The sequence below is a fragment of the Rhinoderma darwinii genome, chromosome 11 (assembly GCF_050947455.1).
Source record: "Rhinoderma darwinii isolate aRhiDar2 chromosome 11, aRhiDar2.hap1, whole genome shotgun sequence".
NCBI classification, from domain to species: domain Eukaryota; kingdom Metazoa; phylum Chordata; class Amphibia; order Anura; family Rhinodermatidae; genus Rhinoderma; species Rhinoderma darwinii.
Window position 1 is genome coordinate 50,824,900 of NC_134697.1, and position 14,285 is coordinate 50,839,184.

At 39.1% G+C, this 14,285-nt stretch overlaps 1 protein-coding gene across 2 annotated transcripts in view; it reads right to left on the reverse strand.

The window, feature by feature from the left end:
- Window positions 1-14,285, reverse strand: part of LOC142663117 (ATP-dependent translocase ABCB1-like) — a 72,921-nt gene that overhangs the window by 20,194 nt on the left and 38,442 nt on the right. Inside the window, exons 9-21 of one of the 2 annotated variants that reach the window (XM_075841422.1) lie at window positions 12,906-13,030; window positions 12,029-12,206; window positions 9,333-9,446; window positions 6,115-6,225; window positions 5,512-5,637; window positions 5,224-5,427; window positions 4,493-4,663; window positions 4,242-4,403; window positions 3,781-4,020; window positions 3,531-3,683; window positions 3,332-3,436; window positions 2,800-2,877; window positions 860-943 (exon numbers count right to left, since the gene is read on the reverse strand). In XM_075841422.1, the coding sequence (XP_075697537.1) occupies window positions 860-943; window positions 2,800-2,877; window positions 3,332-3,436; window positions 3,531-3,683; window positions 3,781-4,020; window positions 4,242-4,403; window positions 4,493-4,663; window positions 5,224-5,427; window positions 5,512-5,637; window positions 6,115-6,225; window positions 9,333-9,446; window positions 12,029-12,206; window positions 12,906-13,030 (1,851 nt within the window). Of the gene's footprint in view, window positions 1-859; window positions 944-2,799; window positions 2,878-3,331; window positions 3,437-3,530; window positions 3,684-3,780; window positions 4,021-4,241; window positions 4,404-4,492; window positions 4,664-5,223; window positions 5,428-5,511; window positions 5,638-6,114; window positions 6,226-9,332; window positions 9,447-12,028; window positions 12,207-12,369; window positions 12,601-12,905; window positions 13,031-14,285 lie in introns of those variants that run through there. The other variant, XM_075841423.1, reaches the window with a different exon arrangement.

Consider the following 14,285-nt stretch of genomic DNA (forward strand, 5'->3'; position numbering starts at 1 on the left):
AAAGATTTTTACCTACCTTGATGCTTTTATTTCTTGTTACTTCTGTGAGTATGGATTAAACTTGGCGTGGAACAATCTTTTTGCAGAGGGTGTTGCACTATTTATCTTCCTTTTTCCATCTATTAGAGACATAAGATCCTTTTCCTACCAGGGGTTCTTTGAATGTGGAGAGAGACGATAAGGAGCTCGGTGGAACTACAAGGATAAGAATTACCATCCACACCCTCATTGGATTGCGGATTGTCCACTGCATTTTTCTGGGAGAGTGTGTCCATACTGAATGATATTGGACTGTTACCAGTGCCGTCTGAGCGGTAAACTTCACTGTACTTTATATATGTTATTTAGGGTATTTGTTGGATCATACCCAATTTAGTTTTGCCTGCTCCTGTCTGAGAGAGATATTGTGGGTATTTGAGCCAAGAGAAACCACCATTATATTTGTTGCTTTTATTTTTTCCTTCAATCTCGCGCGACACACGGAAGTGCGTCCACGTGCCGTGCGTGATTTTCACACACCCATTAACTTCAATGGGTGCATGATGCGCAAAAAACAGCCAAGTATAGGACATGTCGTGAGTTTTACGCAGCGGACATACGCTGCGTGAAAATCACAGACTGTCTGGACGGCCCCATTGACTAACATAGGTCCGTGCGACGCGCGTGATTTTCACGCGCGTATCACGAATGTTAAACACGTTCGTGTGAATAAGGCCTAAGGCTGTATCTGAAGTTTTAAATATACGCAAGAAAAGATAAGAAATGACATTTACAAACAGGTCTTTCATGTCTACTTTGAAGATCCTTAGTGCATACAGTATGTAGCGATTTAAAGATGAAGAGTATCATTTATACATACTCCTTTCACTTGAGATGCATCTGTTGCAAGTCTGGTAAGCAAAACTCCAACGGCATTTGCATGATCATCAAAGAACCCAATTTCCTGTTGAGAAACGCATGTATCAAAATCAAGATAAATATTAGTCATGTTTTTACATTTTTTTCCACCTCTAAATACCTTTTTACGTTTTTGTTTTCCTAGATATTTCTTTCTTTGCACCTCCCAATAAATTTCTAACCATGCAGACACGTCTTATTTGCTTTAAATTCACTGTACACCCTGTAGGCCGAGTTGTTTTAATGTGTGTGTAATTAAAAGGGTATGGAGGGTATGTTTTACAGCGCGGGATTCAGCTGGCTGCCCGAGGGACCCTGAATAGAAGATATCTTATATATACTGCTTTTATCTTCTCTGATCGATTGTACACAGCGCCCAAAGAGCACTGTGTACAGAATAGACACAGTGGCAGCGTCGCTGCCTTTATTGGTCCGGTGGTCATGTGACTGGTCACATGATCGGCGGGATGCAGTTAGTGAGAGACTGCTGCTGGATTTGACTAGACCCAGCACAGCCCTATTAGTGACAATAGTCACCATAAGACATCTGATTTCCCCTGTAACTGGGGCAGCACAGTAGCCCCAGATACAGTGGAAGAACATGGTGTAAAATAAAGTCCCACAAAGGTCTTTTTTTACCTTTAAGGGACGAGCCATAATAATAATAATAATAAAAAAAGGAAAATTAAGTAAAAATAAACTAAATAATACATATAAAATACCAACCCCCCAAAAAAGTTCCCCATGCCAATCATTGTCATAACGCTAGCCCTGACCCAATTGCGGTAAAATAGACATGTAATATATCAAAATTTACCACAAACAATGAAAATCACAAATAAAAGGTCTATTTTAGGATAAAACTATATTAGTATTAGAAAACATTAGCTGAAACGTAAAAAAGCATATTTTTTCACTATTTTCAAACTATAAGCCTGAAAAATCTAAGATGGCAAAAAGAATGCTTATAAACATTATTTAAAAAAAACCTTCATTGCATATAGAAAAAAGTCGCAAAAATCACATCACTAACCCAACAAATAGTCATATCCGTTTAACTAATGCGTGCTAAAAATAGCTAAACGGTGTCTGGTCCTGAAGGCTCAAAATAGCCCAGTCCTGAAGCTGTCCCCAGCGATCATCTGTTATGGTTGGGAAAACCAAAGCCAGCCACACATTCCCCCTGCAGTGGGCGGGAGCATTAAAAGGGTTATCCAGAAAGATAAAATTAACCAATTATCAAGATTTGATAGGCGAGGGGCCAACTCTCCGCACCCACGCTGTTTGAAGGGGCTGTGGCGCTCTTGCGAGCTCTGCTTTACCTTTATTCCTTTCACTGCTCCATACTGTCAAACACCAACACATTTGTAGCGGGGCTTTATAGTATTACAGCCTTCTCCCATTCATGGGGAGGAGGCACTAATAATATGAACCAACGCTTCAAGTGTATAGGCGTTTTACAGTATGGAGCAATGAAATCGATTAAAGGGCTCGCCTGAGCTCTGTAGTTCCTTCAAACAGCTGATTGGCAGGGGTGCCGGGAGACAAACCCCCACCGATCAGATACTGATGGCCTATCCTGTGGCCATCAATTTTATCTTTTTGGATAATACCTTTAAATGCCCTCTTTTCAAATGAATGGCCGTCCATGTATTTTATTTTCGTGGTGTTTTAAACCACCCAAACTTGTAATTTTATTGCTCTGATTTTTTGTTTATATATTTCTCATTTGTGAAATGGACAAAGCACACTATCAAATAAATAATTAGTGCAATTTCAATAGTCTGTATCTGCACCATATTGGGAGGAACAAACAACTGGATGGCCAGAATTTAGATTTCAAAGCTTTACTCATCTCTGCATGTCTATTACAGTTATCTTGTATACCTTAAAATCACCTACCTGTCGGAGCAGTGCTTTAAAGGATAATGATCTTAATCTCATTGTTAAATTTTCTCCAGATATTCCAAATGTAAAGCCCTGGAATGAAATAAAGGGAAATTATGAGTGGATCTTATCTTTTTGTAAATGTTTTACATAAATTACATTCAAAATGCCAAGAAAGTCTACAAAAAGAGATGTATATACAAATATAATAAAATATATTTTAAAAAAATGTACTAGTCCTTTGGAATGGCTTACTAATGAATGAGATGTATATATACTTACTTACTCGCCAGTACAGATGCATAGTACAGCACAGAGCATGTGTTGATCGATTTTTTTTTTATATTCGGTTATATGTACACACACTACTTATAGATTATGATTAAGGATTACTTTTTATTCAGCCTACCCAATAGCTGTATATAACTCCTTTTATAATGTTCTTGACCTTCTACTGTGTATAAATTGCATTGTATTTAGCCTAGGGAACGATTTCTTTGTTATAGATTTTACATACAAAATACATATTATAAAACAGTATACATACCATAATGATGTATACAATCAGACTGATTATTCCAAGCACAAGGAACATTAGTGAAAGTAGAATTGTCCTCTGACTTCTTTCATTCGGATCGACGATACTAAATGTCTATAGAAATAATAGATTTTAAGTCACCATGTATATGCTAACAGCAATAGATAACTGTATTAGGCTTATGTTTCAAATATGGATAAAATCTTACCCCAATAACTTTCCCAAAAATGACAGCAAATGTTGGGTATATGCCACCACAAATGGCTGCAGCAATGACTCCAATGATTATATAGAACCATTCCGGTTTGTTAAGTGCTAGTATTTTGTTAAGAGAGAAATCGGGTAGGTCGTCTTCCCCAACCTGTAAGGAATATGTAACAGATTTCAACGTTAATTAAGCTATTTATCACATTTATTGTACGTACTAAGAATAGACTATCCCTTTTACTTGTCTTTACCTCCTTTGCAATGCTGTTAGATTTCTTTGATTGAGATCTTGTAGATCTTCTGCTCTTTCTCTTGCTGGAACGTCTATGCAGGCTGTTTCTGTTTATGATATCCAAGGAATGAGTATTTTGCAGGTCGTTATCAATTTCTGCATAATCTTCATTTTTATCGTCATATTCAAACATATCTCCTTCATCATCATCTTCTCCTTCCTCATCAACATGGTCTTTCTCTTCAGTTTTATCATAATTCTATAAAAAAAGTTAATATTTTTATGAGTCAATTACTAAGCTTTGTAGGCTCTAGGAGAATTTGAATGCATAGACCTGCTTATATTATATATGTCGATAATCCTTTATAGTTTCTTTTTAGGTTGGTACATTATTATTCTAAGGAGAGAGACAGAGAAACAGACTTCTGGTATTTGTATTATTAAAACATATTTTGTGTTCACTGTAGCAAAATGTAATACCTGCATCATTACTAGGGAATAGTACACCCCCTTCATATTCATAAGATCATCATGTGACCCCTGTTCCACTACAACACCATTGTGAAGACCAGCGATGACATCAGCTGTACGTATGGTAGACAGTCGGTGAGCAATCACAATTGTGGTTCGGCCAGCTCTAGCCTGTGAATGAGAACAAATAGGATTTTGTTGCATAAATCTTCTAGATGAGGTGTATAGCTCTGTAGATAGAATGATTATAGATTAAATACCTTATCTAAAGCTTCCTGCACGACACGTTCACTTTGTGTGTCCAACGCGGATGTTGCTTCATCAAGCAGCAGAATTTTGGGATTACGGACTAGGGCCCGAGCAATAGCTATTCTCTGCTTCTGCCCTCCACTGAGCTGAGCTCCCCTTTCACCCACCATTGTGTCTAAACCCTGAAAACAAAAATATGAATGAAAATAAGAACAATCTAGAAAAACACCAATACAAAGACAAAGTTTAAAATTACGGTCATACATTATAATCAGTTGTAGACAACTAGGGTAACTCAATGATCTGTTGTATGTAGCCTATGACACTACTGTTGATCTTTAAGCATTACACTGTGAATGCTAACACATGAATTAGGTTTAGGATGTCATGCCAGTTGGCTTAACGGAAGAAGGCTTTAAAGAAATTGTCTCTAACGAGGCAGAATATATGAGATAAAAAGGAGAAGTACTAATACTAGTGACTCTCATGTCAAGTACTCGTGTTGTGTTGAGTGACTGGAGAAGGCACTGGTATTAGTACTGTCCATGTTTATGCTGAAAAAGTGAAAACTATGCCAAACATGTCAAGTTCTTTTAGAACATGCACATTTTTCACATCTCTGAGATGTATAGCAACTTTTTCTAATAAAAGCACTTTATATTTAAGCTTTAATGGCTCAAGGGCAGAGAATGCACACCTCTCAAGCGTTTTCATGGTGTTTAGATAATCAATAATATCTTACATCTGGGAGCTTAGATATGAAGTCAAAGGCGTTGGCTTCTTTGGTTGCTTGAATGATCTCGTCTTCAGTAACATCTTCTCTTCCATAGCGAATATTTTCCCTGATTGTTGTTCCAAACAAAATGGGCTCCTGGCTGACAACTCCAATATTTTCTCTTAGCCACTTCACATTGAGTGTACGCACATCATGTCCATCAACCGTAACCTAAGACAATAAGCAAACACAAATTACAGATGAGGAATGGTATATGGTACTCCAGATGAAACGTCTAGATTTTCTCATACATACCTCCCCTATAAGAGGATCATAGAATCTCTGCAGCAGTTGAATCGTGGTACTTTTTCCACAGCCACTGGACCCCACAAGAGCAATCGTCTTTCCAGTACCAACTGTAAGGGTTAGACCCTTTAAAATCTGAAAGAAATATTAGATTTGATATTTAGATTTTTATCAATCCTTCAATTAATGGTGCTATATAAAAATCTCTCATTTCACATGTATTATAGGGTCAATCCTATAAATGCAATATTCCCCATTGGCAATATGCACTGTTTATTATGTTTTAAAAAGAATACATATATGGAAATCTAACATTATTATTTTCTCCCAAATGCAAAATCACTTTGATTTGTTGCAAATCTCAAACCTGAAGAAATAATTTTAGATCAATTGTTGTAATGACCCTAGCAGGCTTCGCTGACATTATACTGTACACAGCCCATCATACATTGTATTTAATCTACTTACCATAGGGATTAATATGCACTAAAGTATTCATGAAGTTCAATGTGTATGTAACTACCAGTAGTAGTAAATATCAAAGAAGTAGGCCATATGCATTTTTTTGTATGAGTACACATTTTAGCATGTACAATTTAGATTCATACTTACTTGTATATCCGGTCTACTTGGATAAGAGAAGTGTATATTCTTAAACTCAATGTGTCCTGTAAGTTTATCTGGTTTGTGTCCTTCATGGGAACTACTGTCAATTGGCCGATCCTGCAAATGAAAAATAATTGTATATTGAAAACAATATTTAAAAGAAAAAAAATATTCATCTTCTATTTCAATGTATAGTCTATATGAGGCAATTTTTTTAACATGTTAGAAAATGTGAACCTTATGGAAGCCCAATTCAACTGCAAGTCTTAAAACTCTGAACAGGGTCTACAAGGTGACAAATGGAGATTTGTTCGGCAGGGCCTCACGGTGAAAAGCTGGTGGCCACAGAGCCAGTCTTGAGTTACTTAAGGAAACTCCATGCAGTCTGAATTTTGAAATTTCATGTGGAGTTAGGATTTGATTATTTTTAACATTGAGCATAAATTCATTGTAAAGTCTGCAGAAGCCGAGTTGCCTCATAAAAGCCTAACAGTATATTTAAAGACATAAACTTCTTTGTAACCAGAAGGGAAGTGAACATATGTTTGCATATTTTTACATCCACTTATATTGCCATCCAAAGATATGATTCTAAGATTATATCTATAAACACTACTTGAGCTCAGCTTATAGCCTTATATCTCTTCCCTTTGGGTTTTCTGACATTCATTACAATGCCTATAGGAAAGCGATCTTGTTACAGTCAGAATTTAGAGGGTCTGCTCTGTATTTTAGACATTTATTATAGAACAAAGAGCAAAGTGCTTTGTAATATGTATTTTTAATTGCGAATCTATAACCTATAACAGATATGAAATCTAAATTTTTGATGTTGGGTAATTATATGCAAATAATAATTATCACACATATTAAATGCTATTTAGATACAAAGAAAATGTCTATATTGATTTGTTCTGGATATTGACCATTCTTTATGTTCAGAGTAGACATAAAATATCATATGGTATTTTAATCTATTACATAGTGGATCCACGTATGCATGCTGCTCTATACAAAATTCTTGTGAAGCTAACATTTGCAAGCAATTTTCAGCATTTTTTTCATTGTCCTCTAGGGAGAATTGTGACTATAGCGGTTAGGAAACGCCTGTCACTTTAAAATTTCTATGACTACCAGCCTAGCTCCTGGGTTTTCTCAGTCCTTCCTTGTTTGTGATGTAAAGCCAATCCTGGTCGTGGGCGGGATATTTAGCTCTGGCTTGGTCTATCAGTTTTGTGTGCTATTTTCATGTCCATGCATGTATCTGATCTAGCTCTGATTACTCCCTGTACCATACCATTATAGGTTCGTATTTCTTGGATTTGAACTTCGGCTTTCCTCGGAATTAACTCTCTTCTTACTGATTTAGGCCTCATTTACACGAGCGTGTGCGTTTTGCGCGCGCAAAAAACGCTGCGTTTTGCGCGCGTTTGTATGGCGTATGCACTGCGTATACGCAGCCTTGTTGCGTTTTAAACGCGCAAAAGGCATTTGACAGCTCCGTGTGTCATGATGCGCGGCTGCGTGATTTTCACGCAGCCGCCATCATAGAGATGAGGTAGTCGAGGCCCGTCACTGTCCAAGGTGCTGAAAGAGCTAACTGATCGGCAGTAACTCTTTCAGCACCCTCGACAGTGAATGCCGATCACAATATACACCAACCTGTGAATAAAAAAAGACTTTCATACTTACCAAGAACTTCCTGCTTCCCCCAGTCCGGGCTCCCGGCCGTTGCCTTGGTGACGCGTCCCTCTCTTGCCATCCGGCCCCACCTCCCAGGATGACGCCGCAGTCCATGAGACCGCTGCAGCCTGTGATTGGCTGCAGCCTGTGCTTGGCCTGTGATTGGCTGCAGCCTGTGCTTGGCCTGTGATTGGCTGCAGCTGTCATTTGGACTGAACTGTCATCCCGGGAGGTCGGACCGGAGTTATCGGTAAGTCAGAACGTCTTTTTTTTTTTACAGGTTCATGGATTTTCGGAGCGGAAGTCACTGTCCATGGTGCTGAACCAGTTTAACGCTTTCAGCACCGTGGACAGTGACTGTCTCCTGACGTCGCGTACCCGAACATTTTTTACCGGTTTCGGTCAAAACGAGTTTGGCCGAACCCGGTGAAGTTCGGTGCGCTCATCTCGAATTTGACACTCCGTTTGGATGTTTGTAACCAGAAAAGCACGTGGTGCTTTTCTGTTTACATTCAGGAGTTTGACAGCTCTTGCGTGATTTTCGCGCATGCAACGCAGGACCGTCAGTGTGGCATGCGTTGTTTTCACGCACCCATTGAAGTCAATGGGTGCGTGTTGCGTGAAAAACGCAAGAATATAGAACATGTCGTGAGTTTTACGCAACGCACTCACGCAGCGCAAAATTCACGCATCGTCTAAACAGCCCCATAGACTATTATAGGTGCGTACGACACGCGTGAAAAGCACGCGCGTCGCACGCGCGTATAATACGCTCGTGTAAATGAGGCCTTAGACTTGTATTGTCTCTCCTGGTTACAGCTCTGGCACATGACTGAGATCGGGCCGTGAAAAGCGGTCCGTGTGTTAGCCGGATTTCCCATGCCCGCCCACGGTACAGGTGAACGGGACTCCTGGCTTCATAGACATTTATGATGCTAGGAGTCTCTGCCTCCCCACAGAACTGCTGTTCTGTACTGAACAAAATGATACAACACGGAACAGCAGTTCCGTGGGGAGACAGGGACTCCTAGCATCATAAATGTCTATGATGCCAGGAGTCTCGTTCACCAGTATCGTGGTCAGGCTGGGAAATCCAGGCAACACACAAACCGTTTTTCATGGCCCAAACTCGGTCGTGTGCCAGAGCTGTTACTCAACTCTACTTGTTTGACCTCTCCCTAGGTCTGTCAGGTTTTCTGTCCTGGTATAGCCTGCAAGTGCACCTCTAACATCTAACTCTGCAACTACAACCTGGGTCCGAAGCAGCCAAAGCCTTGAAGTGGACTCTGTTGACAACCTTGTGCTTTAGACTCTGCCAACTAGAGTGGTGACAGATTTGAGGTTGCTGATTTACTTGTGCGCCTGATCCAGACAGGTTTCCTGCTATTTAGGGAATCGCTCTTATAGTAATTCCATAAGCATACATCCTGAGGAATTGCTCAAGTAGCTACTCCCTGACAATAGCCTTATCCAGTATTCATTTTATATATCCATCTTTTTACATGCGGATTGTATTCTTTGTGCTCTGTCTCTGACATTACCTTATTGATGACTTTGTACACTTCATAGGCAGCTCCACGTGCATTAGCAATGCTCTCTATGTTAGGAGCTGCTTGACCAAGTGAAAATGTTCCGATAAGTACTGAGAAAAACACCTGTTGAAAGGAAAAAAAATAACATTAAACAATGTGTGTAGGATGACATAAGTTTCTATATACAGTGAAGGAAATAAGTATTTGATCCCTTGCTGATTTAGTAAGTTTGCCCACTGTCAAAGACATGAGCAGTCTAGAATTTTTAGGCAAGGTTAATTTTACCAGTGAGAGATAGATTATATTTAAAAAAAAAACACAAAATCACATTGTCAAAATTATATATATTTATTTGCATTGTGCACAGAGAAATAAGTATTTGATCCCTTTGGCAAACAAGACTTAATACTTGGTGGCAAAACCCTTGTTGGCAAGCACAGCAGTCAGACTTTTTTTGTAGTTGATGATGAGGTTTGCACACATGTTAGATGGAATTTTGGCCCACTCCTCTTTGCAGATCATCTGTAAATCATTAAGATTTCAAGGCTGTCGCTTGGCAACTCGGATCTTCAGCTCTCTCCATAAGTTTTCGATGGGATTAAGGTCTGGAGACTGGCTAGGCCACTCCATGACCTTAATGTGCTTCTTTTTGAGCCACTCCTTTGTTGTCTTGGCTGTATGTTTCGGGTCATTGTCGTGCTGGAAGACCCAGCCACGAGCCATTTTTAATGTCCTGGTGGAGGGAAGGAGGTTGTCACTCAGGATTTGACGGTACATGGCTCCATCCATTCTCCCATTGATGCGGTGAAGTAGTCCTGTGCCCTTAGCAGAGAAACACCCCCAAAACATAATGTTTCCACCTCCATGCTTGACAGTGGGGACGGTGTTCTTTCAGTCATAGGCAGCATTCCTCTTCCTCCAAACACGGCAAGTTGAGTTAATGCCAAAGAGCTCAATTTTAGTCTCATCTGACCACAGCACCTTCTCCCAATCACTCTCAGAATCATCCAGATGTTCATTTGCAAACTTCAGACAGGCCTGTACATGTGCCTTCTTTAACAGGGGGACCTTGCGGGCACTGCAGGATTTTAATCCATTATGGCGTAATGTGTTACCAATGGTTTTCTTGGTGACTGTGGTCCCAGCTACCTTGAGATCATTAACAAGTTCCCCCCGTGTAGTTTTCGGCTGAGCTCTCACCTTCCTCAGGATCAAGGATACCCCACGAGGTGAGATTGTGCATGGAGCCCCAGATCGATGTCGATTGACAGTCATTTTGTATGTCTTCCATTTTCTTACTATTGCACCAACAGTTGTCTCCTTCTCACCCAGCGTCTTACTTAGGGTTTTGTAGCCCATTCCAGCCTTGTGCAGGTCTATGATCTTGTCCCTGACATCCTTAGAAAGCTCTTTGGTCTTGCCCATGTTGTAGAGGTTAGAGTCAGACTGATTAATTGAGTCTGTGGACAGGAGTCTTTTATACAGGTGACCATTTAAGACAGCTGTCTTTAATGCAGGCACTAAGTTGATTTGGAGCGTGTAACTGGTCTGGAGGAGGCTGAATTCTTAATGGTTGGTAGGGGATCAAATACTTATTTCTCTGTGCACAATGCAAATAAATATATATAATTTTGACTATGTGATTTTCTTTATTTTTTTTATATATAATCTATCTCTCACTGGTAAAATTAACTTAGCCTAAAAATTCTAGACTGTTCATGCCTTCGACAGTGGGCAAACGTACAAAATCAGCAAGGGATCAAATACTTATTTCCTTCACTGTATATCCTCTACAGCATGTAGCAACATTGTTTCAGCAAATTAAAAATACATGTAAAGTACCTGGCTACATGCAAATCATATTTTTGCTGGAAGGGGACGTTAGAAAGCAGACAACGGTCTTTAAACATAATTAATAAATGTCTGGCTCTGTCAAACTATCGCCAAAATAAAGTAAAGTATTTTAGTGGTATAGTTTGGCACAATCGTTGCATCCTATGCATGATACATAAGTTCCATATTCACACTCTATAGGGAATAATTGCCCCAAAAAAAAAGGGTAGATGTCCATTATCAATAACCATAGAGATATTTATTGTCATGTCTGCTACTATTATAAATAATGCATATGATATATTTGTTAATAAAGCATTTCATGCCATGACTTGGGACTGGGAGCTTTACATTCAGCTGCAGAAAAGGACCAGGGTCCAGATTATTCTCTTACATCTATCCTAAGGTGTCAGATCTTTGCTTTACTGCATCTGCTGTAGTGCTGCAAACAGTACTTACATATAGCCATTGGCATGACATGTAGAAAAAGGTCCTGATGACTGAATCTTCCATGCGCAGCCTTTACTCTTAGCAGGAGCTAGAGCATAAATATATGGCCAATTGTTTATTACCAATATATATTGCCCATTATGATTTACAGTTATGTGCAAGGAAGCAGGATTTTACAGAGACAAAAATTTCCCCAAATGTCTGGGATTTTCTGCACAGGTTTTTTTTTTCATAACAAGGGTTTGCTTTGCACATCTATCCATGAAAAATACTATGTTCATAGGTATTAATAGAACTTGACTGTAGTTCTTTATCATTTAATAGCCCTATCGCATTTTTAAATATGATTTAGAACTGCAGAGGAGAATTTATTACTAAGTTTTAATTTAAAATAGTGAGAAATAGAAAAATGTTACACTTACGATTAAAACTTTGCCAATGGAATAATTTTCAGGATCATCCACTGTGAGTTTGGTGCCATACCAGAAAGCTAAAGCATATGCTCCAAAGATGAGGAACTGAGTGAGTCCCATGGACACATTAGTTGTAACTGTCTTTTTTATGCTAACTTTTTTAGCATCAATTAAGTTTGCATTATACCTGCCAGAGAAAAAGGAAACATTAATCTCCACTATATTACTCAATGATTTAAAGAGCATTTCTGCTGTTGTCCTGAATAACAGATGCAAATCATTGTGGCAGCAGATGTGGTATAACAACTAAGTAAGCAGATTTGCCATTCAAGACTGTAGAAAGCGCTAACCTGTAATGGAGGCTTGATGGGTGGTCATCCAGCTTTCAAAGATATTAGTAAGAAATGGCTGAAGAGAACTTTTAAAAACTTAACAGAAAAGGGCATCTAAAAAATGTATATTGTGGCATATAGTAATTAATCATCATCATCATCGTTCTTAACTCTGTGAGCCGAGTACACAATGATAGATGCTTATAAATGTATATGATCATAATTGAAGCGGTTTAGAGGAGCGTTGGATCTTAAAGGTTAATATATAGTGGCATATAAACCAGAGTCAAAAGAAATATATGCATTGTCCTTCTTGCCTTGCAGAGTGAGGTTTCCTATCTGTTGAATTAGACACAATTGGATAGGCAGGATTTGGTAAGGAAAATAATTCTATAATAAAGGACTCTTGTTTTTTATTTTAAAAAAATGTTACATACAAAAAAAGTAAAAATTCTGCATAGGCCAGTATATAATCTATCCCCACCCATCTCCCTACCACCCCTACTGGCAGAAAGAAAGAAAGATGGAAGAAAAATTATAATAACACTACTTACTGATTAAGTGCCTTTTCTTGACCGTTAAATGCAACAACTGTTCGTATTGCTGAAAGAATCTCCTCTGCTACAGCTCCCGCTTTTGAGTAAGCAGACAATTCTTTTGTTGTGAATGAAGCAAGTAGCTGGAGAGAGAGAGACAGAACACACCAAATGTAGTTATTTATTTTATAAAGGTGTTAAGATTAGGGCTAATGCACATAGAGCCTGTATGGTGGCACACGGAGCTCAACCATTTCCGTACTATGGAGCTGTAGTCACTTTGTATGTCCCCATATGGCACCTCTGTATGGCCCACAATTATTGAGGTATTCTACCCTAGAAGCAGTCCTTCTAGGGGAGAATTTCTCCAAAATACGGCATCCCTTGGAATATAGCACATTTGAAGGATTGATGAAGAAAAAAACCTCTGTATGCCTATGTATCAAATCGGAGGCATATAGAGGTAAAGTGTGGCGCCATAGACTTTTGTGAATGTTGGGTTATGGCTGCATACAACTCGGAAATTGTATGGATCCGAAATACAGCCTGTGAAAAAAAAGCAGACAGGGCATAGACAGGTCAACATTAGTGACCTCGATACTCTTGCAGGGAAATTAAAGCAACCGTCCGGTTTTGCATAAAAAAAGTTACCATAGCTTGGGAATGTGGAGTTCATATACCTGGGCCCCTCTATTTTTTTATCCAAGATGGCCACAGCGCTTCTCAGACTACCCGATGCACACTATGCTTCAATAGTCTGAGACACCCTCTTCTGCTATCTGATTAGCTAGCTTTGCTCACATGAGCAGCGCTAACCAATTGGGTAAGAGGAGAGAGTGTCTTGGACTACCGCAGCACAGTGTGCTCTGGGTAGTCTGAGAAGTGCTGTGGCCATCTTAGATGAAGAGGAGCCTGGGAATCGATGGATCGGTGGCACAATAAGCCAAAAGGAGGGCACCATGTAAATTACTATGCATTCATCAGCTAAGGTTAAAGGTGTTCAAATGAATGGGAGAAGGCTGTAATACTGTGAACTGCCGCTACACGTGTGTCCGTGTTTGACAGTATGGAGAAATGAAGGTGAAGGGGCGCTCGCATGAGTGCGGTGACCTTTTCAAACTTATGATTGGCAGGGGTGCTGAGAGTTGATGATAATCCATCAATTTTTTCTCTCCGAACAACCAATTAAATTTTTTAAGTAAAACTGGAAAGTCTTTTAAATAAATGTAGATATTTTCCAATGGGATCTGCTGGTCATTAGTACTTTGACATGTTCAATTTATATTTATATATCTCATGCAGAATTTTTAAAGGGGTGCTCCAAATATGGACAAATGAAGATCACTGAACCATTGACCACAAGATCAAAGTTTTTAATTTATTTTGCATTAGGAACCT